This window comes from Macrobrachium rosenbergii, chromosome 25 (genome assembly GCF_040412425.1).
Source record: "Macrobrachium rosenbergii isolate ZJJX-2024 chromosome 25, ASM4041242v1, whole genome shotgun sequence".
NCBI lineage: Eukaryota > Metazoa > Arthropoda > Malacostraca > Decapoda > Palaemonidae > Macrobrachium > Macrobrachium rosenbergii.
The window spans coordinates 41704087-41731675 of record NC_089765.1 but is presented as its reverse complement, the minus strand read 5'-3'; the positions used below and the strand labels follow the sequence as shown (position 1 = coordinate 41731675).

The following is a 27589-nucleotide window of genomic DNA, read 5'->3' as shown; positions in this document are numbered from 1 at the left end:
ACTTCTCTTATCGTCATTCAGCTAAGTAAGCATCTGCTGTGGATTTAAGGTCTGGGATGGGAGAGGGAGTAGGGGCGAATGCTTATCACAGCATTCTGACCTGCTCCTTAAGCTTGCAGGTTCTTCCTGTCACCGATTGTTGCTGTCGAGTGCAAGTTTCCCCCGCGCGTGATTGCTCTGCCCGAGATGATGACAGTTTGCGCTGTAAAAGATTGGGTGTGCGGTAATTGTAGGCGTCGCCCCTACCTCGATGCAAACCCCTACGGCCACTCCAGTGACTCCACTCCGCTTCTTCCTCCCTCCGTAACAAAGCTCCGGAGAAGGGATCACACGCTCCTTGAGCATTTCAAACAGAACTCGTTAACCCCAGTTCTCATATTCAAGTCCACTTCATCAGGGAGATACAAGCCAGTCACTCGGTTGTCTCTGTACGCACCATAAACCTTTCAGTGATTCTCTACCATACATATTCGCTCGAAATTAACACAGCAAGGGAGATAGGATGAGAAAGGTGAACAAGAGCTGTAGCTTATGCCTGCCTACATGGATTCATAAAGATATTCTGGCCCTTATGTGGATATATTATTATTCCTAGTCTATATAAAGACCCGCTATATTTTTTTCGCTATCAGCGTTAATCCAGAAATGTTCGTTGTCAATGATAGTTCAGTTATCATCCAGTGGTTGTTTTGACCATTAGCGTATCTTTAAAGATGGCGGGTCGTCCCAGCAGTCAAATGAGACTCTTACAGAATGTGCCGAAAAATTTAAATGCCTTGTTAATGTCCATTGATGATTAGAATTATGTAATGCAAATGGGACACTATTGTATTTACACATATAAGAAAATATAATATTCTGTCAAAAGTTTGATTAATAAAGAGTGGTGCAATGTTGACCAATAGGAGAGCACAGGAGTAGCTTGCCGTGACGTCACTAGCTTGGCTTGGAAGCTGGGTGGTGGTGGTGGGGCGTGGTTGAAGCGGCCAGTTGTGTGACAGGAGCGGTCGCGTTAGCATCGTCGCTTGTATAAGTTTTAGCCGTTGTAACTTGTACTTTACGTTTTGGCTTGGTTTTATATTCGCTAATCATGACGACAGAAACTGAAACTAAACCCGCTGAGCAGACCGAGGAGAAGAAGGAAGAAGTGAAAGAGGAAGTAAAGAAAGAAGAGGCAGAAAACACCGAAGAAAAGGCTGACGACAAAGCTGAAAAGGCTGATAAAGAGAAGAAAGAAGACGAGAAAAAGGACGCCAAACCGAAGAAAGAGGCAGCACCGCCGAAACCAGCTGTTCACAAGCAAGATTTCGAGAAGGATGTGGTTTATTTATATCAATTTACCAGGACACCGGTTCTGCCTTCACTCTCGCCTTATTGTTTAAAGGTTGAGACTTGGCTAAGACTCGCCGGTATTAAATATGAGGTGAGTAGGCTGCACCTAGACCTCTGGTGTTATTTCATTGTGTAAGAAACTAAATTAGTTTATGCTTAGTTTAGTGGATTCACTTTGATAGGAAACTACAATCACTTCAGTCGACTCTTCCCCAAAGCAAAGCTTTGGTTAGGCTAGGTGATCGCCTGTGGTTGAAGTGGGCCGTACAGCGACATGCCCCGCTTGTTGGCATTTTTTAAGTGCCAGCGATGTATTGCCAGAGTTTAGTAAGATGAGAGGTTGCAATTTTGTTACAATAGAAGGTAGGCTTATGCATGAACTAAGCATCGAAAATTAGTTTATCCCTTACAGGCTAAACGCAGCTTTCGTTACTTACAATGTTCTGATACAATGTTCTGAATTTGCCTGCTATCTCCAGGTCGCAATAGCCTTATTAGGCTATACTTTAATCGGTTATTCCTGTTTTCGAATGGAAATGTTGACCTATTACCTCGAATTACCTGGGGTGACCGAGCGAGGAATTTGCTTTGTGTGAAGGCACCCGTTTCTGCGCATGTCGTAGTCCGGGCTTGGGAGGACCCGGCAATTTCAGAAAACCCGTTTATTGTTGGTTTGATGGTTAGAAAGGTATTATGGTGTTTGGCTGGCTGATCATTTTGGCTACACAGTTTTTACAAGTTTTTTGCAGAGATGATTTGTGAGAGGCTTTGCATTCGGTATTTTTCGATTTCTCTTTTCTCATAGAGAACCATATGACCGTGTTTTGCGTTCTTTTTTTTTAGTTAACTGAAAATAAAACGTACCGGTAGGATAACTACTAAATTTCAATGCAGGCTAGGCTTGATGGCAGTTGGGTTTATAGTCTGAAGTTCAAAAGCCATTGTCTAAAATTAGAAAAACAAATGAAGATTCGTGCGGGTAATTTCTCATAATCTGAAGACAGTTTTGAATGTTAGCCTACCGTCTTATTAGTATACCCAAACATGCTTTAGAGGGACGTATGTCCAGCCTACGGCTAGTTTTTAGAGAATTCGAAAATTTAAGTGGTAGTTTTAAGTACAGCTCAATTCGAAGTTTTATTTTTTGGGTCTCAATAGTTCACTTGCTTCGAAGATATTCACAAAACTTAAGCGGCTTCGGCCTCTTGCTTACATGAAAGTCTACGGTTTCTGCTTGTGCCTGTAAATATAGGGTTTCTAGTCGAGTTCAGTTTACTTGAATCATGACAGCTTGTTGAGTTGTGCCTCCACTTGAAGGTGGTTGGGTTAAGAGAAAGGATTGGGTTAATGTCTTGAACCTTGTAGTAGGCAATGTACGTTTTCCTACATTTTCAGCTTCATCACTTCTGGATGAACCCTTTTGGTTTCTATGGTTGTATGGGTTATCCAAGTTGAATTGTTTAGCACGTGTCTTTTTTGGGGTTTGAAATCTCTCTCTCTCTCTCTCTCTCTCTCTCTCTCTCTCTCTCTCTCTCTCTCTCTCTCTCTCTCTCTCTCTCTCTCTCTGTACAGCGGAAGTGGTAACCAACCCTTCATTACGTATTGAAATTCTGACGCCGCGCCGTGGCGAGTTTGTTTGAACGGAATCTGAGTTATATATATATATATATATATATATATATATATATATATATATATATATATATATATATATATATATATATATGGTCCCGTGGATGAAGTATATAATGTCCTCACGTGAAAATAAAGGAATTGGTACCAAGACTTGAAACTTTTATCAAAGTCATCTTCGGGGTACTGAAGATGACTTTGGAATAAAAATTTAAAGTCTTGGTACCAATTCCTTTTATTTTCACGTGATACATATTATATATATATATATATATATATATATATATATATATATATATATATATATATATATATATATATATATAATACTGTATGTTAGGTAAATAGATACATAAACTTACTCTAGACAGACTTCCTTCAGACAACAAATTTATTTATATACTATATATATATATATATATATATATATATATATAATATATATATATATATATATATATATATATATATATATAATATATATATATATATATATAGCACTGTATTATATATGTATATATATACGCATACATATACAATGTATACACATTCATTTCAGTTTATAACTATTCGTTTATCAAAAGCTTTAGGCCTAATGGCTATAGGTTTCTTAACTGCCGTGTTAGGGAGAAGCAAAAGGAGGGCGATGAAAGATGGCTGACAAGACTTGTATGGGATCATTGTCCCCAAGAGGCCTCCTCTCCCCGGATTCTCTTACTGGGGTTGGAATGGCCGGGAAGTCGGATTTTTTACGTTAAGCGTGTGGTGTTAGCTTTTTTTTTTTTTTTTTTTAAAGAAAGCTGGATGGTTTTTTGTTTCAAATTTATGCACGCACTGTCAAGTTTAATAATGTGCTTACATTATTTGAACTGATATGATACTGGAAGTGTTTAGGTTAATCGCGCTATAGACCTTTCATATTGAAATGTTATTTTCCAATATATTGTCTTTGTGAAAGCAAAAATAAATTTAACTGGAAAGTCCTCGGTGTATTTTGATCATGTGGAACGGATGCACTATTTGCAAGGAAAGGTTTTTATAATGAAGCATTGTATATGCTGTTGACATCACCTTCGGCACGGTATAGCTTCGTGAATGCAGGTTATAATGATTGAAAGTAGTCCTTCCTGCTTCTAAGATATTGCTTCCGGCCATGTCTTAGCTCCCCCCCTCCTCTTTTCCGTTACCCCCTCACCTCCACCCCCGCAGTCGCAACTTCACCATCTCCCCGTCTCATTTTCCCCTCTAGCCCCTCACCCCCCATCCCCCGCCTTCGTAGATTCTCGTGATGGGTAAACCGGAAGTTCCGGTGGGACGCCCATCTGTGAACCTGTCATTTGCTCACGTTTGCTCCTGGTGCCGTTGCCTACGTTTCCCGGGCTACGTGGAAGAGTTATTTCCATATCTTGAAACAGTGAATATGTAAGAGGAATGCTTAAGGCTTTGCGATTTATCGTATACGTTTCTTTAATTTTATAATGCTACCATATGGTATTTTACTTAGATGGCAAAGGATGGAGGTTTGGTGATATTTTATCAGCTCAGATTGTTTCACTTACGGTGACTATTCTAGCAGCAGAAGTTACTCTTGAAGGGCTGCTTGATTCCCCCAACCTAGCGTCAGTTTTTAGTCTCCACTGCACAATAGTTTCGTGTTGACCGCTCACCAGTGTAATATTTACATTTCATCTCTAAAGCCTAGCGAAGACACTATTGTGGTTTGATCTTTGCATGTCAGAAATATTGTGATCATATTTCCCCTTACCGGAAATGAATAGGCATGTATGGAGCCCAAGGCTGTTTTAGAAGGGAAATGAGTCAACTCGTGATGCGTGAAGAGCAACAAAGCTATCAGCTGTTGGTTCCACTTATTTTCCGAATAACCCCATCCCCTTTTCGTATTTCCTGTCGAAAACTGCTGTTATTACGTCGGGACTTCGTGGTGTCATTGGAACTGGGTGCGTCGAGTGCCTGTGTCAAGCTAGATGTTTATAGTTCAAGGGTGTGGGGTACTATCGCTGTATATAAGGCATGGTGGGTGTTCATTTGATATTTCCTGGCCATATAAAGCATTTCGCGATTTACCCGTGAATCCTGAGGGAATACATCACTTGGGTTTGCGTTGGGATTTAATTCTTGTGAAGCCAGTCTTGTTTTATTGTAGATGAAGGTTCAGATTGCTCGATGTTCAGAAGGTTGTGATTGTCACAGGCATTGCAAAGTACTTGGTAGACCAAAATAGCATTTAAATGTTAGCTGGTGTTTCTCATAAATCCGTGAACAATTGTGTTAAATCTTCAAAATCGAGGGTGATCTGATTTGTTTTGAGAAGCTTGTAGGTACTGCGGTAACCTTAGTCGTTGATGAGTTTTATGCGATTATTCGTCATTGGATTAACAGTGCAGATTAATGTTATGCAGTAGATACCATCAATGATAAAAAATAACCGTCAATTGGATTTTTTCCCCGCTAGTATCGAAGCCTTAATTTATAAATGGGTGTTCTAAACATCATATTGGGTGCGTTCGGTTTGAACATTCTTTCATAGGTTCCTGAATGTTTGAGAAAAGTTGTTTGAAAGCTAATCGGTTTAGTAGCTTTGTGTTTACCATTTCTTAGAAGCTATACAGTTATATTTATAGATCATATTTCACGCGTGACATCGGTGTAGTCACTGTATGTGGAAATTAATAAAATGCAGAGCCTAGCGTTGATTGGGGGGGGAAACAATGAACCACAAAATTTACTTTCATATTACCTTATGCCTGCAGAAGTAGATGAATGCCTGAGGAGCCACCTTGGCAATCAATTTGGCGAACCCTAAGATGGTTGTTCCATAGCTGTTGTGTAAGCTTTATTCTCAATGTTCTCACTAATGAGTTTGTCAACAGTTCGGTATCCCAGTTTCCCATATTTCGGAAAACTTCTCTGAACAACGGAACCAAGTAGTTACAAAGTGGCACTTATAATGAGTAGGGTTGTACTGTAATGGTGAATAGGTTTTTTGTTTTTTTAATAATGCCCAAGTGCAAGTAATGCAAGAAATCTGGGTCGGCTCAAAATTAAATGGCTTTCTAGAACCTGTCTCCCCCCTCCCGGCCAAGCATCACCCATTGACCTACCAAAAAGATTGATAGCTTGCATGGTTGCTCTTCGTTTTATTTTATACTTGAAGCCACATCTTAGTGCATATCCATCCATCTGACTGTAGTGCAGTTTGTCGCCAGATTTGTTTATACAGATAATTTACAGGTTTCCTTAAGCCTTAGGCCTAGTTCGTTAAAGGCTTGGGAGTTTCTATAAAAGCCCTACCCAAGCCAAGGTTGCCTGCATGGGAATCTAATCGGAGTATAACATTGTTTTGTTAGGCCTCTTAGAAGACAAAGTTTTGGAGGCTTTTCCAGGCCGTTCCAAACACTTTTAAGACTAGTTCAATTTTGACCATTCTTTTGTAAAAGGTTAGGTGGAGCAGGAACGAGACCTATAGGCTGAGGGGTTCGCTTCAGTATCCCTCCCTGAGGGAACCTCCACCGCGTCAGAGAGGCGTCGGAACATTGATTTTGTGACTGAGAAGGTTGGCTTGATAAATAAATAATGCAACCCCTGTCGGTGATCTCTGGGTTTTACCTTTGGATGGGGAAATGAGGAGGGAAGTGGAGTTCGAACCTTTACTGTTGGATGGGTGCTGGGAGTATAGGGATTGAGTAGACCACCTTAACTATCCACCCAGTTGAAGAATATTTAGTTCAGAAAATATTTTTAGGATATGTGGAAGACCACGTATAATTGGCCCCCCTGTATTATTTGCCGACCAGACGTTAATTTCAGCACATTTTAGGTGAATGTACACTTGAAGAGTAGCTTTATTCCAAGGTAGGTTCGTGAATATTGCTAGGGGACTTTACCGAGTTGAAAGAAAACTACAGGTTTTCAGATGAAGGATTTTGCCCCGTTTCAATCTTAGTTCATTCAAAATGGAAGGTCGTTAAATATTTAGACATGGAGTATAACTCATAACTGAAAGCAGCGAATGGCCTTTATTTTTTTATCTAGAGCTTGGCTTTATTAATTAATCCTACATTTCATAGTCCATTCATCGAGGCAGACACATTTGGATTTTACATTTTTTCATAAGCTTTCCCTGTTTCTTTTGCATAAGTTCCTCTTATATTTGGAATTCTTGTTATCATTCCTGGAATTTTTTGCGATTTTCATAATCGTTCATGTTATTGGGAATAATTGACACGGGTGCCATTTAAGTATGCGAGTTTTTATATATTTAACTTTTTTTTTAAACTTTCAAGAAACTCTTTGCAGCTTGATAGTTATTTTGTGATGTATTCTAGGTAATGGGCTCTGCTTCTATATTCTGAGTAATGGGCTTTGCTTCCGTAATTTACCCAAAATGTTCATGTTCCGCGAAGTAGAAAGGGACTTGACTTGGGCCAATAGGTAGACGGCTTTACTATATTTCATAAAAATTAAGTAGCTGTTTATTTCTTCGCGCTTAGGGGCACTTTCAATTTGGAGATTAACAATCACGACTGAAATCAGTGTTTAGCTGTATATTGCAGATTATATCAGAGGGAGGTAGTGGTGATGCAACGATTAATGTATGTAATCAAGCATTTGTTTTAAATGAGTCGTATGTTTAATGACGAGGGCAAAGTAAAGTTCCCAGTACTGTAGTGCCAGTTTTCTCGAAGTTGTGGACATTAGCAAGACCCAGAATGGATTTCCTTATGTTTTGTTCGATTAGTAGGTTGAGGCCTGGACGTTCTTAAGCAAATGTTTGGATTAACGTTTTCATGATAGTAGCATCTGTGTTGTATGCCATTTCATGCTTGTGGAATGTGTTGCACAGGGGTAGAAGGACCGGATGGGGGGTTGGTCCTTTGTCCCACAGCGCCCCTCAGTTGCTGGAGGCCTCTTGGTGTACTGGTGGAATAGACGCGTTCCATCCAGATGGTCTCTTGTTTCAGGCAGCGATGAAGAGGAGAACGATCATTAAATTCTCCCGCTACTTCTCGTGGCCTTTCTGGCTCCACATAACTATCCGAGGGGTTCCGGCAAGCGGAGGGATTTACAGTTGGGACTTGGGTTTGACCTAGCAACAGTTTTAGTAATGGCAATGTGAAGGATTTTCTCGTTAAAAATGTGAGAAATGCATTATACGAATGGACATACGCGGCTAAGTGTAAGGCTGGGAAAGTGAGAAATGTGTATTGGGTCACGCGGCGGCATCCCGTGCACGTGCGTATATTGATCCAAACGTGTTTGTCCCTCCATGCTGCTCCTCCCCCCCCCCCTCCCCAGCTTGCTTCCCCTCTTTCTTCCCTCAATACTTCATACTTAGTCTCCTTTCCTTGTTTCACTTCATTCTTTTAGGCGTTGTCTCGATAGTTTCTTGTTAGTGCATTGCTTCCTCCTCTAGTTATTGTGCACAAGGGAACTTGGAAAGTTTCATTGCTTAGTTGCTTGTACTGGAAATTACCTAGGTGTTTTGTGAAGTGATATTCACCTTGTCACTGGGGGCTTCAGACACGAATACTCAGTCTTCAGTCTTGTATCAGTCTTGTACCTTTGGACAAAAAAGTCTGCCATCATCCTTTCCAGTTGTCCCATTTTATATCCTCTATGCTCTTGCTCTCCTGGTTGCCTCTCCCCTCTTTTCCTCCGTGGGTGGGGTGAACCTTGATGTCTGGGGCCGAGGGTGGGGTGGGGGTGGGCACAAGCAGACAGGGGCTTTCACACAAAGACTCGTGGTACACGTCTGCGCCGGGATGCTGCCGCCCCTAGCACCCAACCCGAGCTCCCTCTCCCGAGTTGCTTCTTTGCTTATCTACATATTAGTCGACAGCTGCTGGAATATGAATCGTCTGTCTGTTCATTTAATTTCTTTGGCATAGCAATGATATAGCGAGTTACGCCTTTTTAGTTTTTAGCACTGGCCGTGCTGAGTGGTGTCGTCGTCTCAATAATATAAGGAACTGATTTTTATTCAATGAAAGTATTCATTCTTTCAGGTAATTGCTGTGGTATTTCAAAGTATTTGTTAATTTCCTGGTATGTTAAAGAATTGTACATACCCCAGTTAAAATGTTCTTAGTCTGTTAAAATATCATGGAATTGGTTGCAAGAATACGAGAAGTGGCCGTGACATTGCAGGAACTCTGAAATACTTACCACATTTCACCATCGTTGAGCTTTGTAATAATTGACGTTATGCTTTTGCTTTGGACACGCAACGCCGGCCCCCTGATGGTTCAAGGTACACCGCAAAGTAATAGGGCCCACGAAGAAGCGTTATATATTTGTAGGGAGTCATTAAGTCGGTCGTAATTTAGGGGAGATAAGGTTATTGATAACTGGAAAAATAGTTATTAGTGAAGAATTTTTTTTATTGTATTTGGAGTAGTCATCGGAAGAGCTGGCTATTTAACCTAATAACGCGACTTGTGGCTTATGAGGCTGGGAAAAGTAGTTGTCATTTTCTCCTGCTTTATAAATTCCGTAAGAGGCGACAGGCTCTTTGAAAAGTTTATAATGGAAATTTAAAATGTTCCATATGGAGGGTTTCATAAATTTTTTTAATTTTTTCTCAGCTCTGCTCCCTTTGTAATATTTAGTTTGCGTCAAGACTAACTTCTCATTTTCGTGTCTTGTTTGTCTCTTAAGCAAATGCAATAGGTTGACTTCTGGCCAGAAAATTTGTCGTTTCGCACGAGTAAAAGTGAAGGCAGTAGCTCCAAACGGGACCAGGTGTCAGGTATTTAAATGTCCTTACCTATTAATGCACGACTTGAGTATTTTTCTACGGCTTCGTACAGGTCTGGGTTTTATTGCATCATCGGTGCGGATTTTAATTTTGTGGCGAATCATTGAAACCTCGGTATTGGTCCGTTGTTAGGTAACATTTGGAAAGTCTACAAGAACTGAACTTTTTCGGTAATTTGATATAATGTTTTAAAGATGTCTGAAAGTACATGTGACAAAGTTGTTTCATTCTAAATTTAAAAGATTATAGAAGATAACGTGTAAATATCCTACGATAGTATGTGGAGGGGAATTTAAAATCTTGGAGAAGTTACTATTGAGGCTTTCCTTAAACTAGAGTGCGTAAAGTTTTCAAGGGTAATTATGGCAAGGAATCTTCTACACGATATAGTATGGACTCGGGAGTTCCATAAGACAAGTTTTTTTTTATGTAAAATGCGTTCATTCTCTCTCGGCAATCTCGAGTTATTTTAATTGCCAGACTACATTGACCTCCAAGTATGGCATACCACAAATAAACTAGAATCACAAAGGATGTATATTAAATGTAGATATACAAGCAATATTTCCAAGTATGTAACCAAAGCATTTTTAAATTATAAGTTTTGATTTTGATTTGCATTATTTGTAGCAAAATGTTGTCTAAGCTTATATTTATATTTTTGTATTACGAGAATTACTCAATGTAAATTATTAAAATGTAATTGTATTTTTATAATAAAAGAAAAGAAATGCAATTGTTTTTAAGTTTACTTAAACTGTCATTGTTGATTTTCAATATTTTCTTTACAGAATGTAGACCATAAGATGAAGTACAAGAGCAAGAAGGGCCAGCTTCCTTTCGTTGAGGTCAACGGAGAAGAAATCGCAGATTCCGCTATTATTATTAAGGAGTTGGGTTCCCGGTACAACCAAGATCTGGATGCAGGTCTTACCCCCGAACAGCGCAATGTAGCTCATGCTACCATTTCAATGATAGAAAATCACTTTGCCTGGTGAGTACTTTTATTTCCAAGATTATGTATTCATGTTTCGCTCCCAGAGGATAAGGTTTACATAACTGAATTTTATTATCTAGAATATATTTGGATTTTATATTCGATATGTTTTCATAGTTTTAAAAGCACATTTCTGTTCTAAACACTAAGACTCTTCACTTTGATGTTCCAATTTTTCCACGTAGTATATAAATACTTAGTTCACAGCTTAATTATACAGGATTTCGTGATTTCCATGTCTGTGTGATAAGAAAAAATGAAGTTTCTTTTTTGTGCGACTTTTGTTACCGATTGGAGTACAATAGATTTATAATATGGGAAATTTGTGTTACTTATTCGACTAAGAAAGAGGCCGGGCGATCGAAACCTGAAATAAACAGACCAAAGGAATGGTGGCGTATGGCCTTCACCCCTTTAAATGGATGTATTTTGACGGAGGGAGGTGCATGGTGGAAGGTTTAGTGTTAGAGGAGAATTGGCTGGTCACCATGGAAACTGCCCCCTCTCTCTCTCTCTCTCTCTCTCTCTCTCTCTCTCTCTCTCTCTCTCTCTCTCTCTCTCTCTCTCTCTCATCCAGTTCCCTTTACACGTATTGGTCGGGCCCATTTGGATAGTTTCTTTTTGGAATTAAAATTTTTTTGTTGACTGCAAATTTTTCTCCAATTTTTATCCGTAATACAACCTTGGAAAATTGTTGATGGTAACTGACGGAAGGGTGAATGCTGAACTGATAATAGGTTTTATTCAGATGCACTGCAATTCCGTGAATGGTCGTTTATTAGGTCAGTATTCGAGTAGACTGGGAACCAGCTTGGTTATACCAAAAATAGCTTTGGGTATTTTTATGATTGTAGGAACATGTTTCACAGGGTGATCAATGAGGCTCCAATCCTCTGATTACGTGTTCAGTTTTAGGGTGTTTAAGGAAATATGTGTTGTGAATTCATACTGTTGAATCCGTAATGTCACCTGTGTGGTAGCGGTGCAAGTAATAGGAGTTACTTGTGGGAGGGCAGACGTCAGGTTTTATGCCTTGGTTCACGTTGGTAACTTGAGTCTGAAGAAGTTGTGTTTGGGGAGGGGTGTTAGTGTGGATGGCTGGATAATGAAGGGGGTTGGTCTCCAGACTCCCCAGCAAAGATAAATATCCACGCCTGTATTTAATGTACCCGTGAGTTGTCTTTTGGCCTAACAGTTAATAATGTGATATTTAATAGTGGGTTCAAACTGTATGCTGAATTGCGGAACGTGTGCCCTTAGTCTCATTTTTATTGCGTTGAAATTCTCTCTCTCTCTCTCTCTCTCTCTCTCTCTCTCTCTCTCTCTCTCTCTCTCTCTCTCTCTCTCTCTCTCTCAGAACGCAAGTGACGAAGTATCATTTAGATGTTATTCTTTATCTTGGAAAACTATATCTCATTCATGGCCAATTCCCCAAGAAGAATGAAAATGTTTTTAAGGGCAATTTTAATTTTCATAGAGCCCAATGAGTTTGTGCTTGAGTTGGAATGCAGGATATGTTAACAAGGGATTACACGAGTGGGAGGTGCGCTGGTAATTTCGTGCTCTAACCTTTCAAGAAATTGAATTGGGAGTCGTGAATGCTGCTGCTTTAAGAATGGATCGCGTCTTGAGAATTCGAGAAGGGCGGATAAGGAACTTCAACCCGGTATTGGAAGTTATCAGAAATAGCCGGTTAGCTGTAGACTCAAAATTAATCGGCGCACTAAGGTTTTTAATACGTTTACTATTTTTATGCAAACTTTGTTGGTGCGAAAATAGGAATTTGTAATTATTTACAGTAATTAATCGATCCACAACTATCGACTCAAGGTCTGTAGGTTGGTTTGAATTTCATGAATTTATAGATCGTGCTAGCAGTTATATTTTTTATGGTAGGTTTTAATGTTATGTTAAATTTTACTTGTAAGTTGAAATATCAGTATTTACGTTGACATATGGACTCGCTTCCTAACGAGAGTTGTCATTTCTTCGTAAATTTATAGGAAGTTGTGCAAGCCTTTATTTTTTTTGGTGGATTAAAATCAGTATTTTGATTAGTAACTGCCAAAATATTGAAACTTCACCAATGTCTTGTGCGACAAAACTATAAGTGCGTTGATAAAGGAGTTCCGCAAGGTTACGTTCTTTGTAATGTGGGTGACGCAGGTGAACCATGGAACGGGAGGAAGAGCTGAAGAATTGAGGGGAGGGTGTACAGTAATGTGGGTCAGGAGAGTAATTGCTGTGCCTGTGGTTAACGCTCTGTTCGCTCCCTCCTACCTTTAGACAAACGCTCCTGCCCTTATTTCCACTTCACTTTTTTCAAACTTGTTTTAAAAGGTTAAAATGGGGGTGGTAGATTCAATTAGGTATTTTGGCCCCGAATTACTGTGAATTGACATGTATTACGTTATTCTTGTGATTCCCAGTGTTAATTCCTAGACATCTGCCCTGCAGCATGAAGCTTCAAATTGTAAGTGAATAAACTGCTACAGAACTTCTGAGATAAGTTCCATCACATAAAATCTTGAAATGGGTCGCCGGAATTTTCCTGAAACACTTACTGGATGAAACATAGTTTCTTTATGCACAAGTCATTTTGCTCGCTTTTACAGTAGCACCTTAAAAGTTGTCCTTTAGTGTGTGAATATCTTCAAGATTTCAGGCATATATTACATTGGACTGCGTTAAATTGATAGGAATAGTCATGTTAATTGCTGAACGGGAATGGATTTAATAATGGAAGTGTCCATACCATTAATGAATGCTCAGCAGCTATCTGCGATGGGTTATTGAGGTAGTAAATTTTAATCGTTTTGCTCGATAGTATTTAGATGCAATTTTCTCATCAGCCTTGAGGACACGATGGAGTTCAGAAAGTCGTTCAATGCCCTAGACTTGATAAACTCCATTTAATTCCTTGAGCTATATTCAAATTACCTCTTATTCAGTAGTAGCGAATGGGTTTTGTTTTGAATGTCTCGGAATGGAGTTTCTTTCCTGGCCAGCCTATCGAATTTGTAACAAATTGCACCTTGCAATTATATATACTGTAGTAGCAGTTTCCAATCATTGGAAATGTTGCCTTTTAAGTTTTACCGTAAAAACAGTATGGTTTCTGTAACTTTCATCAGTAATTGGTGTTTTTATGCAAGACAGCCACATTTGTTCATGGCTAATTTTGTATAGTGAATGCCCCATAGGTTTATTTGATAATCATTTTTGTTACCTACTAGCGCGAATTTTAAGTCTGTAGTAGGATGGTTTATAAAGAAAAGGATCCGGAAATGTCTTTGTGTTCAGAGAGACTGGTTGTGGAGCTTATGAGTGATATGGTAGCGGCAGTCCTTAAAGATGCTTGTGGGGTGGAAGTAGGTTTTTTGTGGGTACTAGTGTGGAATGTACAGGGTTGGCGCGCTCAGTGGGTCGGAGGGATCGTGTCCTGGGGTGGTATTTACAGGAGAGGATAAAGGGGCTTATTTTGTTGGGGTGGGGGGTGCCGGTGGGAGTTAGACTGTTTGAGCGATGAATTTATTGGGAGAGAAATGGGCTTCAGCCGTAGAATAGGGAGGGTTGGGGTTGGGGTTTGGAGAGCTGTGGTTGACTGAATGGAGTACAGTAGTAGATGCCCAAATGCTGGTTTTGTGATAGACGGCGCGTGCTGGATGGTATAAAGAATCTGCAACAATCCACAAGGGGAGTTTTGCACATCATTAGATAAATTTGACCTATGTTGGATTTCGATATTTTAGGTTTCAAACTCCAAGCGGTTAAGGTTGGGTTATCTGGGCGAGCTTCAGAATTCAGTATCATTGGAGTTGCTAGACAGTTGGATAATGAGTAGGTTATGCCCATCGGTTACATTGTCACGGCGTTTTCGCAGGCAAGTAGAAATCTGTTTATGCAGCTACCAAAACTCATTGAGAGGAAAAGCATTAATGTGGTTTTGTTTTCTTTATACCCCACGTTTCTTGTGTAAGGTCTATAAACATGCCCTTGTGAACGTAGCATTGTTGAGTGAAGAGGACGAGACCCACTGCTGGGTCTGCGTTTGGAGTGATGGCTGGGGCGGTGTTTGGGATTTATCGTGTGTGCGTGCGTGAGTAAGTGAATCTCCCGGCGATTATTCAGTTAGTCGGCTCACATCTGATAGTGAGTCACAGACTGTCTCTACAGACAGGATTACTACTACAGATACCGGCTGGTGGTGGCAGGGATGGGTTGCACTTGGCAACCCCTTTTCCTTCACGGCGTGATCACTCGAAGGAAATGTTCTGTTAAGCGCTACATTATTTTTCCTTGCCGGCGCTTGATATCGCAGTTTATATTTGTGCAACTGCTTGTAAATGTATTTTAATATGGCCGGTCGACCGATATTTTACCATTTAGCAACAGTTATTTTGTTTAAGAATTGTTTCGCCTTAAGCGGTTTCCAGGGTAGGGTACGATTTAATTCTCTCTCTCTCTCTCTCTCTCTCTCTCTCTCTCTCTCTCTCTCTCTCTCTCTCTCTCTCTCTCTCTCTCTCTCATTCAAGCAAACAGACGGTTCCTGCCGCATTTCTAAAACTTGAAGAGGCGTGAATCCGGTGTTGGGATGCTATTGTGTGTTTTAAACTAATGCGGATATCTATCCGTAATACGGGTCTATGAAGCTCTGCCCTTTGATTATTACATGGATGTTTCGTGACTATATACTGCGGAAAGTTTACTGCTCTATGCGTGTGTGGGTTGTCTTCGAAAAGCACAGCCGATAAGCTTTGCTTTAAAACTTTCTACTTACAGAATCATTGGATAAAGGGGATGAAGACTCACACCCCTCTCCAACAGACTGGGGTGAAAATAGGAAGGGCAATTAGATTATTTTAAATTACCGAGCCAGAAATAGCAAAAATTTAGTGAAAGCCGCCATATGGCCACGATTGGACCATAATTATTTCAATTTTTGTAAGTCTTGAAATAAAAAATCTTGGCCCTGGGCCGCAGTACCGTAGGCCCAAAAGTGTTGCCTTCATAAGGAAAACATAATCAGGCAGTATCAACGTCTTGTGAATCTTAAGTTATCAAGGGAGCGGAATTCGATATTCATCTACAAATGCTTGGTATTAAACGGGTGCCACTGCACCCCTAATAATAGTTTCATCCCTTCCCAGAGGGGCGTGAATGCATTTAATCCACCTTCCCGATGTATAGGGAAAATGTTACACCTGCAAAGCAACAAGGTGGTTCAGGTGAGCGTTTCTGTGCCCACGGCCCTGTATTCTAGATAATTTCTATTTGCGAACTATTATTGCGTTATGTTGCGCTTTATACGATAATGTATTTGCACTGTAGTAGGAGTTTTTGCTGCTGCTGGGGAACTTGAGTAATCTCATGAATATTGCTACATCCCAAACCTTTTCTTTCCCTGGTTAGTATTTGCGAGTGGCGGCACGTCGTGACTGACTCGTGATATTCAAATCTTGGTCGCTAATGACGTTTTAAAACTAATAGGTCGTCTTCCTGGGTTGTAATATTTGGAGTGTAACGAACGTAACAGGTGCCTTTCAGATTTGTCATGTGGAGTGCAGGACACTCACTGTCCGCTTGCTCTTGCCTGGTACCTACCCCCTCCCCAATAATCCCACACGCCCACTTTAGCTTGATGCGGGTTAGAGGACCGTTGAGCCAGTGATGGTGTGTAGGCCTTTAGTTGAAACTGTATTTTGAAAGTGTGCTGTTTGATTCGGAATTCTCATTAGCTAGTCGGATTATTTTAGGCAATCAATATACGGATGCCTAAGCATGTTTTAGAGTGCTGTTGTAATTAGTAAATTTAAGAAGTCTGTCTGCAGATCGTAACCAAGAATTTCGCGTTTTAAAAAGTAAATGCTAGAAACTTTCTAGTTAGCTTGAAAGTTCACACATCTTGGCTTTTACGTTCGCATGGTGTTTTTTGTATATCCGTGAACAGTTGTTAGTATTTCAACTTTTATATTGAACAGTATTCGATTTTAACTTTGCTAATATGACTTCTGGCTGATACTGTTTTAGTGTTGAAATGGTCTCTCTTGATGTTATACCTTTGGATTTTTTCTACTTTATTTCCAGGCCTTAACATTTCATTTTTACCGAATTGATCTTTCTTCATCCCAGTTCAACCCAAGCCGTTGTTCTTGGTCACCCAGCTCCCTTCAGAGCTCCTTTAAACTCCCCACCACCCACGCCACCACCTACCTCCCAGCTAGTCTTTCCCCCCTCAGCGACATGTGTTGCCGACAGGGCTCTGTCTCTGTTCCTTTGGAAGACGGAGTCGAGCGTTTTGGACAATTTTTAATAAAGGTCATTTAGAGGCAGGTTATGTTTTTGTTATTGAAGGTTAACGTTATGGCAACTGCATATATGCAACAATGCGATATTGACTAGGAATAAATAACGGCAGACATATTATTACGTAATTACAATAAGGTTTTTTATCCGTAATGTTTGGCAGCGGCCTTTTGAGTTGAAAAAAGTTGAAAGGTTTTCAGCTTTGAAATCAGTAATGAAACCATTTTACAGTTTACCAGAATTTGGAACTCAGTTCGCACAGTTGCTGTTTAAGAAGAAAAAAAAATAGTTAAGGAGATGGAAGAACGAGGGTGTACACGTTACTCTTGAACCCACCGTATAATGTTAAAGTACCATTATTAGGAAATGACTTGAGATTGTCAAAAACATTACTTGCACTCGCGAATAGGTACACAATCGGACATGAGAAACCGAGGCAGTTAGACAGGTAACAGGAGTTTCATTTACACTTGTACGGTGATGAAAATTTCATGGCATGAAGTTTTGTTTAGAAGCTCAAATGACTGTTTTTGGTTCTGTTTTTACTGAGCTGTTGACGAAATTATGTATAACTTAGCAGTGTCCGTGTTTAGGTTCCCAAGTCTGGCCGTTAATCCAACTAGGTTTTCCGTAGGAGTGATGTGGCCCTGGTGTTGGGAATATGAGTCGTGTGGTCTGTGGTGATCTTAAGCTGGGGCGAGATGGACGGGAGGGATTTTTCTTTGAGGGTATTGTATTCCGCTTATATATGAAGGTTTTTGTCTCCAAGGCATTTTTTTTATCAGCGGTAAATTATTTTCTAGACATTTACGTAGTTATGGGAGAAGCGATCTGGAACTAGTAGTCTTTTAAAATTAAAATAGCATGGGTGTTTGATTTCTTGATCGCAGAAGAGACCTTTTAAGAATTCTCGAATGAATTTCCTCGGGGGTAGGTAGCGCATCCCTCATATTAGGTTACCGCCACAGCAGACCGACGCGCTCACTGCTGTTAGACGCCTTCCTCCCCCTCCCCCTTCTGTACTCTACTCTCTGGCCACATTGTAGTTTCGCCGATTTAGCTTTGTTAAATATGTGAACATTGTCTACAGTAATTTTGCTTTGAGATACAGTTTACGGTTGCATAAGCTGTCTTCATACGAGTTGTGAAGGTTCTGGAGGTCGTTGATCTGTGCGTACGTAAACAGCCCTTGAATTTTCCAATCCTCCACCTTCATACCCCCCTTTCCCTTCGTCTCTACTCTGCCCTAGTCCCTTACGGACCATCGGTGCTATTCGTTTTTAGCCATTTTGAACCATAATAGTTTAACTGGTAAGGGTCACAATTGTTCATGCAATGTTCACCCGAATTACAGGGTGTACGTAGGGCGTATCCTGTGCGCGCAGTGTTCCATGTTGCCTGAGGCATTGGCCAAACGTACAAGCCGAGCATATTTCTGCTCCGAAGTCCATCTGGCCTGATAACGCTTGTTGATGCTTCGTGTTGTTATACTATAGTGAATTTTGTTAATGATTTTTCCGTAAATGGAAAGCTAAACCATTGCTTCCTCTAAGTTCGGTGTATGAGGAACTGCGGGGGAGTAAGTATCTGGTATGGGGAAGTCCAAGGGGAAAAAAGGGCAGCCACATGAATTGGCAACACAAGCGTAAAGAGGCAGCTGAGAGAAAGAGTTTGAGTGGAGAGGTGGGGAGGGGAGAGATTGGGGGACGGAGGAAATGGCAATAAGTGGTCTTAATGAAGAAAAAACTGCCTCTTCATAGATTTTATAACTTTTCATTTTCTTTGTTCACTTTAAGTACCTGTAAATGTCCGTGAGATTTTAGCTTTGAAACGTAATTAGATGTAATTCAAAAAGGTAGGTGTAGAAATAATGAATCTTATGATTAGGAGCCAACTAAATACTATAAACGTATAAATAAATGGAAGAAGTCTCGTTTAATATTTCCCATTTTTTTTGTGTTAGATTGCGAGATGATTCGGCAATTTGATAAATCTCAAAAGGAAAGCGTGCCTCGTAATAGCCATTTTAGGAGCAGTATGAAAGTCTGAGTTTGAACCAGAAATTGTCAGAGCTAAATGTTGTAGAAAGCATTGACAAAAATGCGTAAATATCGGTTCGTCTGAGAGCCATGATGGTCGAGGGAGGAAGAGCGCTGGCGTACCAGCAGCAGCAGCAGCAGCTCGCCAGTATTGATTGTGGGTATATGAATGCACCGGACAGAGTAGACTCAGACTCCGGGTAACTGTGAAATGCATCATCTGATGTAAATTGAACATGTCGTTTTCGATATGTTGACTGCTGTGACTTGGACCATAGAAGAAATAGTTTCCATCTAGTCAAATAGATTAGTATTTAAGATTTTTTTTCAACTCTGGAGGAAGAGTTTGTTGTTAACTTGTTGAACCACCTGTGGCCTGTTGCACCACCTGCCAACCCTTCACTCGATCACGTATCCATTCTGGAGCTTGTCTCTCGGGGGAAGGTGCCAGTAGGGTTTTAGTGACGTCAGTCGAAGTTTTGTTATAAAGAATGCAACGAAAAGCCAGATTGCTGAATGTATGGGTAGAATATGTTTAGCTCCAGGATATTGAATAGAAATATTCCCCACGTTCATTCCAAAATAAAACCCGTACATTAATCTTGTAATCTATGACATACAAAACTCATGAGAAGTATAATTAGGAGGTTGTTTGTAGGTAGTTGTGTAGTATGAAGTGGGAGGGAAGGCAGCGGGAGGGTGTAGTTGGTTGCTATTGATCCTGTCTGGCCACAGTCTGGCAGAGCTACAACCCCTAGCTGGAGGTGGAGGGAGACACTCTAGGAGGGTTGGGGAAGCCGAGGATGCTGCCTGCTGCTGCCACACCACCCACCACGCCCACTGTGCCACTTCTCCTCCTCCTCCTCTAACGGCTAACCTTAGGATGAATATCATACTGTTGGATATTCATCTAGGTATTCTAATGTTCAAAAATTCTGACCATGAGAGTTTTCTAGGGTTTTGAGGTTCTCGCCTGTTAGTGTTTTCCATCATCAAGACCTACAGTAGTATGTTCCATTTGAGCTTTTAGTGCATGGTTATAGTTGTAAATCATATTTTTTATTACTTGGAGTGCCTTCTATATGGTTGTGGCCTTTTAACCCAGGTTTTGGCATGGAACCCTATTTTTTAACATTTTCAGGGTGGTGAAGTCTACCATGTGCAACAACCCAGATTTATGTATTCAAGGATATAATTTGGATTTGAAGCAGGTGATCCAGCGAGCTTTACCTGCAGTGATTCTTAACTTCCTCTTTAAACGTAAATTAAAAGCGGTGGGTGTTGCTAAAAGGCATTTTGACTCGACTGGTGCAGTGACCCCTTTGGGAAAATTTTCTCCATACTCAATATTCAAATGTTCAACTTTTCCTACTCGATTAGCACGTCTTCAAAATGGGAATTTTAACACTGGCTTTGCTCTCTCAACTAATATATGTAGGAGATTTGCATGAACTAAATTTATTCTGTACTCTTGTATTGATCTCAATCTATACTAATGAAACTAATGAGTTGCATCTTTAGCATTCATGGTAAATAGGTAATTGGGTGTTTTTCACAAAGGGTTGTGAAATGGTGGCGGTGCCGATGCCCCGGTGAATGGGTAAGGGCAGCCAAGCTCAATCTCCAGCAAGCACTCAACACACGTATCCCAAATGCTGTCCTCAACTTTGCCTTCAAGCTGCGTTTCCGTCAGGTCAGCGCTCACCAAAAGTGGTCAACACTCATCTCTATAAGGCTATAGTAACTGCACAATTGCTTGGGTCTTCCAAAACCACAATTGTGTATTACTGTATTCTTCATGTGTTAATTTTTTTTTTTTGTTTCCTCAACCTGTAGCTTAGCACTAACTTGCTTAGTAACCAGTAACTACTGCTTTTTTTTCTCTTTGCTGCTGCTGCTGCTGCTGCTGTTGTTCCTGTCACTGCTGTTCATATCACTTCCACCATTAGTGTCCTTGTACAGGCAGCCAACCTGCAGGAATCCCCCGTGGCGTGTTTCGCACATTCATGGCCAGTCATTAGTGGACAAAGTTTCCCTGTTGACTTAACAGCTTGCAAATCTTGGGCTTTTTTTTTTTTTTTTTAGTAAAAGAATTAGTTTTAGAGAAAATTCAACAGTCCAAGTTCTTGCAGCTGTTCCATGTTTTTAGTAAATAGTTTTCACTTGGCAATAAAAGCCATGAACAAACCAGCATGTTGCATGGGTGTCTTTTTCTTGTAGGGTGGTTAAGTCCTGGCGCACAAAGAACCCCGCTGGCATGCTGGGCGCCTACAAGATGGACTTGCAGCAGATAACTGAAAAGAAGTGGCCAAAGCCAGTCCTTGAATTCATCTTCAAGCTAAAGTTCCGGAGGGTAAGCTTCAGCCTGTCTGCCTTGCTGCCCTCCCTTCTCCCCAGTGTTTTTTTGCCTGCTTTTGCTTCCTCCACTTAGTGTTACTGCCCAGTCTGTGTTTAAATTTACTATATCTAGGGTAGTTTAAGCGTAATTTGAAGTTATATTTGTTTATATAATGTGCTAATCTTGAAATTAATGAGAGCACTAGTAGGAATGGTTTCTAACTGCTTGTTCTAATGCACAGGCTGCCAAGAAGGTCCGTGCTCATGGTATTGGTGTTCATAAGCCTGAAGAAATAGAAGAATTTGGCCACAATGACCTGATGGTTCTATCTGATCTCCTAGGTGACAAACCCTTCTTCTTTGGAGATGCTCCCACGACGGTAAGAAAGTTGTTTCCTGGTTTGTTCTTCCAATATTTCTATCGACGACTTTTTTTTTAACGTGTTCATAGTTCTTTACAATGCTTGCATAGCACTTCATTAATACATTATTGATGTAAGTAGATCAGTTTTGAGTAGTGAAAATTTTGTAAAGTTGAAGACTAACATGACTAAATTAGTTCTTATATAGTATTTTTATTTGTAACCAAAACAGGAAAGTGTCTCATTAAGAGGTGTGTTTTCAAAGGTGATTTTTGTTTACTAGAACTTTTTTTTTTATGATGAAAATTCTCTTTGCAGTTGGATGTGGTTGCATTTGCTAACCTCGCTCAGGTTGCGTTCATGGATAAAGAAGTTAGTTATTCACTGCGTGACTGGATGAGTGAAAACTGCAACAACCTTGTTGAATTCTGTAATAGGGTGAAAGAGCGTGCTTTCCCAGATTGGGATGAAATGTGCTCCAATCTTGACTTGAATTCTCATCTACCAAAACCACCACCCAAGGAGGAAGAACCTGCTGAGGAAAAAGAGGAAAAAACTGAGAAGACTGAAAAGACAGAGGAAGACAAGAAGGATGAAAAAGAAAAGGATGATTCTGAAAAAGAGAAGGCCCAGAAGGATGAGAAGGAAGGAGAAAAAGAAAACAAGAAAGACAACAAGACAGAAGAAAAAGAAAAAGAGGAAGAGAAAAAGTAGAGATATTAAACTTAAGTACGTTGTTGAATGCGCAGTCGAACCAAATCTATTTGTAATATATGTGATAAATGTTGTTTGAAAGCTTTTTTGCTTGATACACTTTGTATAGATCTTGTTAGCGTGGAACACAGCACCTCCCTGTGCCGACATAGTCGTTAACATTTCGATGGCCACTATCAGAAAGGAGCTCGTTCTTACCTTCATGTATGGGAGAGTTCAAACAGTAAAGGACTTAAGACTAAATGGAAGGGTGTGTCATTTGCAGTTGTTCAGTTGAATTGAGCAGCAGTTAATAAAAATTAGCTTTACTGAGACCACCTTTACCTTGCTGTTTGAACTGGTACCAGCCACTCGTTTGTAGATTTTTTTGGTCTCAGCAGATGTTTTAGTAGTTTTAACCAAACTGCTCATTTTCTTATATGAACATGACCAGATTTATATACAGAACTGTATAAACCTTAGATATTGCCAGACAAGTTGAAGGTTTGAACTGGTAGTCAAATTTTCTGTGTGGCATGAAGATAGCTTTTAGGATTATTCTGAGTTGAATGAGTTTTAATAACAGTATTATCATGGGAAATGAGTTAGCTATACCTGTAATGTTCCATGACAATGAAATTTTTATTTCTTCTTTTTTAAACACTTTTTGTACTATTAGTTTGTACATTCCTAGATTTTAATAAGGCATCTAGAACATTTTGATAGTTTTTACACAGGAAGTTATTTTGTAATAATGAAAATACTCAATCTATAGGTTCTCTTTGATACCAGAGGGAAGACAGACTCCCACCGCTTTTTGTGATAGGATGCTCATGGCCAAGTCCATAACCTATCTGAGGTTTTTGACCTGAAACACCACCTGGCTTGGAACTGTTATTGGAAATAGTCATCTCTTCTTCTACCCTGTACAAGCATTGAAGAAATTGAATTGTAGGGCTGAAAGTAATTTTGAAAATTAGGTCTGAAGTAGAAGTAGAAACATGTTGCCAAAGTCAGGAAGACCAAGCACAACTGTGAATTGGGTCAGAGTAACCTTTTGAGGTGTCCACGACTCGAGAAATTCATTCATACAAGGACCTCATGTAGACTATGCTTGGCAGTTTGTAAGACCCCAAGACATATACGACACCAAAATTATAGAGGACCTGGTGCCGTATAATCAAAATTCCAAGTAAGGCACAAGGACTTTTGAAAGAAAGTTTTGAGAAGTGCTGATAGTGAATTATATGGTCTTTGTAAAGAAGAATTTTATACAAAAAAAGGAGCTTGCACAGTATTTTCGGTCTTAATGTGCTGTGATACCAAAACAAACCAGTTTTGTAAGAAGTGCTAAATAGAAGTAAGCCATTAATACAATGAACTTTGTAGCCTTGCGCATAGTCCAAATTGTAAAAATAAAAATTGCTCTTTAATTGCTAGTGATGGCTAGAGGAATCCTGGAAGTCTTGCTCTAGACCCTTGAGTGTATGAGATAATGTTTGTACCCTAGCTTTTTGTACACTTGGGACCCTAAAGCTTAAAGCATTGGTGTTGTAGACATATTTGGCATTTCTTATTATAGGCACATACACCACAGTTATGTATACAAACGTATTTATGTTCCTCAATATATGTAACCTTTTAGGAAGAATGCATTTTTACTTAACTCCTTTACAGCCTAATAATACTGTTTGGCTGCATAATTTACAGTACTTGCTATTCCCTCCACATTCTCTTGGATGAAAACAAAATTGAAATACAATGCTTGTTAATGTAAAGATCGTGTATACTGGCAATATACGTATTCTTGCAACTGGCCAAATATTAACTGCAGAAAAGCATCTGGAAACTTGACAATTAGTAGTGAAAACACTATATGGATTTGATGGGGGGAATTGAGAACACAATGTAGAGAAATAGGTTGTAATGCTTACAAGAAACGATTATGGTATTTTCAGTTTCAACATTAGATACACCTGCAATAACTACCACTAGCTCTTGTACACATTACAACCAAAATATTTCCCTCTCCCTGACAGATTTTTTTTGCCAGCAACATAGATCTGGTAAGAGAAAAGAACTTGGTTTACACCAGATTTTTGCATGTTCAATACTTCTAGGGGAGGGGAAAAAACTCCCAAGGCTTTGACAAGGGATCACTAATTTCATTGAATGTACTGCATTTATTTACACCATAAAAGATTAGGAAATTACAGTATTAACCCAATGTGGTTTTTTCAGTCTTTAAACAATACACCCAAGAATTTTGTAAAGAAATAATTTTGCACAATTTGTACTTATTTTGGATTAAAAACTATCCATATAAAAGGCATGAGTATTAAAAATATTGTCCATCCAGCTAATGGCATTTTCATGTGGAGAGAGAATACAGTATATGTACAAAGGAAACTGGAATGTCCTGCTGATGAAAAAAAAGTTCAAACTAAACTACCCAGTAAGTCTTTGAAAATATGTTCATAAGTATCTTTCAAAGGGACAGATCCATTAATGAAAGATACATTCTTAACAAGACTGCACATCTCCTGGAAGTATTCTAAATATTTTGGCCACATACAAAGTTCGAAGTAATTTTCACCATCCATACCTGGCAATGTGAAGGTACGTCTTTTGCGCCTCTCCCAACATTCCTCTTTTGTGAGTGTTATAAAATACATCTTATCACACAGTAGAGGTATATCGGAATAATTTAACAAAAGAAAGCCATCCAGTATCAATACTGGAGATAATGAATTTTCTCCTAAAAATCCATGAAACGGTGGTCTTGGTGACCTTAAAGCTGAACCAATAACTTCCTTCCTGTCACGAAAATGTAGAGAACTGCTTATGTCAATATCTGCTGGATCATTCCTCATTATATAATTAATATCAGACATCATCTTGTTCATGTCAATGCTGTTAAGTGTATCCTTATTGTATCCAGTAAGAGGTCCTGGGGCTTTCAAATGACCTTTATAATCATTTGGAAGAATGTATTCATCCTGACTAAGATGAATCCTGCTAGCTGGAACATCCTTTAGGAGTTTCTTGGCTATGGTAGTTTTACCACCACATGACACTCCTGATAGAGCGATGACAAACCAGTTTTTGTACTCTCTCCTATTTTTGGTATCTGTACGTTGACACTGAATTACATGATTGGCCATACCTGTAACATGAATAGTAGAGAAGTCTCGTTAACATAATATCTGTATCAAAGATGGAGCAATAAAATTAGTACACAAACAGTACCACAACTTTGTTTAATCTATACTTGAACATTTTTTTTTTATTAATTCTGGATACTTGATTATGCTTCAGTATGTCACTTTTAACTTCTGTATTTAAACTTCAAAAACCAATTAGTTTAGAGTACTTTCTTGGACTCCTTATCATTTCCAATGTCTACAGTACTTTCCTTGGGTAGGATATCTCAAAAATGGTGTTGAAATGAACTAAAAATGTTACGTTATATTTCCAGAACCAGTGATGGTTTTCTTGAGAGAGAAACTGACCAGTTTTGAACTTAGTTGGACAGCATCTTTTGTTTTTACATAAAAGTTGTGTTATGTTTCATACATTTCATATGTATGCAATCAAATTTAGGAAATCACAGCTAAAGTAGAAAAATGTTTGCAAGAACTGTAGAATAAGGTGTAACCAGCCTAAGAAAAATGTTGAGGCTTCAGCACTAAACCAGCAAATGTCTCTTTGTAGGCCATATCTTTCTACTGTATGAATATATAAAACATGGGTTTAGGTCAGAGGGAACTTTAGACCTGTTACAGATGTTTGTCATTAGCAACTAGAACAACGGTCTTGACTCCAAATTGCACACCTTGCTTGAATAAGTAATCTAGTTAGCATTTTATAATGTTTATCAAAGTTCTCTGTCTCACAGATGCATATGTACTAATGTGCCAATGGTGATTCCGAACATGTTCTTCTTATTGCCCACTGAGCTCTCCCACAATATTTGTAAAGTTTTTTTTCAAATACTAAGGGACATGCTAATAAAGCCATACAATAATTCTTGGGAAGGTAACTGATAATTGCTTTTGACGATTTGTCTGCCATTTAATTTAAATTTGCTATCACACTTCCATATATTTGAGACAAAATGAAAATCTGCAAAGCAAGAAATTTTTTGCTTGAATTTTATGATGAATGCCTTTTGAAGCACTCAAGATACTTTTTATTTAATTGTAAGGTTTTTTTAATCACTATTGCTCTTTAATCTGATTTTCCCCTGGCAGGGTTACAAAAGAAGTCTCTTACTAGTGTCTCATGGACTTGGTGTTTCGATTTCCACCTGGTCCTGGTCATCTATGTCCTGTTTCCATGGTTTTCTGGCTCTTCCTACTGTCTTCATCCTAGACTATTATCTACTTCTGTAATATTATTCTAAGTACAGTTCCTCTCCCACTTCTGTCTCAGTCTTATGGTCTCCATCAGTTTTCCAACCTTTAAATACATCTACCACCAACTTGACAAATAGTAATGTTATCTACGTAACATGCAAGTAGCCATGCCTTGGTGTGTAGAATAGGGAAGGTCTTATATGTGTATCAGACTTTATCTTACAACTAAGCCTCTTACTGGCAGTTACGTAATCTCCTTCCTTCTCATGCAGGTTGTTGGTGTTTTTCTTACTGCTCTCTGTAAGTTTCTCAGTCCAGAGTCCCCTGTGTTACAATGTTCCCTCACACAGCCTGTCCTACCACCAAAACATGGTTTCGTCTTAGTCTCTCCAACTAAAATCAGCTCTTGGAAGCTTTTTGGATGTCAAGAATCCTTTGCACCCTTTTTGTTTTACAACATTAAGCATCAGCTGTGACATGTTACACTATGTACAACCTTACCAACTGCACTTCTTTGCTTTTTGTTTCTGGTCATCATTACTTTGTTTTGCCAAGACCAATATCTTGGCCATTCCATTCTTTTATCTTTTAAAAATTTATACAATCTAAATTCTGCTTTTAACACAAGTTCTTATGAAAGTAGTTCCATGCCCTTCCATTCCTGCAATTCACTGTCTATCAGAGTGATGGAGGAGAAACCACAAACAAATACTAACAATCCTTTGAAGGATGCCAGTTTTACTGTCAAGTTCTTC

The 27589-nt window shown here is 39.4% G+C and overlaps 2 protein-coding genes across 5 annotated transcripts in view; one reads left to right on the top strand and one right to left on the bottom strand.

The window, feature by feature from the left end:
* Nucleotides 1-149: 149 nt before the first annotated feature.
* On the top strand, nucleotides 150-24124 carry fax (failed axon connections). 3 transcript variants are annotated; one of them, XM_067127489.1, is made up of 5 exons: nucleotides 150-1423; nucleotides 10534-10736; nucleotides 20645-20777; nucleotides 21664-21801; nucleotides 22102-24124. In XM_067127489.1, the coding sequence occupies exons 1-5, from the start codon at nucleotides 1091-1093 to the stop codon at nucleotides 22495-22497; spliced, it is 1203 nt and encodes a 400-aa protein (XP_066983590.1). In that variant the 5' UTR covers nucleotides 150-1090; the 3' UTR covers nucleotides 22498-24124. The 3 variants fall into 3 exon arrangements, with proteins under 3 accessions (XP_066983590.1, XP_066983591.1, XP_066983588.1); XM_067127490.1 differs by lacking the exon at nucleotides 20645-20777 and adding an exon at nucleotides 20226-20358 and having other exon boundaries at nucleotides 282-1423; XM_067127487.1 differs by lacking the exon at nucleotides 20645-20777 and adding an exon at nucleotides 21305-21437 and having other exon boundaries at nucleotides 971-1423.
* Nucleotides 22323-27589, bottom strand: part of LOC136852607 (nicotinamide riboside kinase 1-like) — a 117578-nt gene continuing 112311 nt past the window's right edge. For both annotated transcript variants that reach the window (XM_067127491.1, XM_067127492.1), the window contains one exon: nucleotides 22323-25642. In XM_067127491.1, the coding sequence (XP_066983592.1) occupies nucleotides 24915-25642 (728 nt within the window). In that variant the 3' untranslated portion in view covers nucleotides 22323-24914. The remainder of the gene's footprint in view (nucleotides 25643-27589) is intronic.

Bases quoted from the DNA above. Each gene is read 5' to 3' on its own strand.
- fax (XM_067127489.1), top strand. From the start codon at position 1,091: ATGACGACAGAAACTGAAACTAAACCCGCTGAGCAGACCGAGGAGAAG. The intron at 1,424-10,533 runs GTGAGTAGGCTG...TTTTCTTTACAG, and splicing joins TCGCCGGTATTAAATATGAG to AATGTAGACCATAAGATGAA. The intron at 21,802-22,101 runs GTAAGAAAGTTG...TTCTCTTTGCAG, and splicing joins TTGGAGATGCTCCCACGACG to TTGGATGTGGTTGCATTTGC.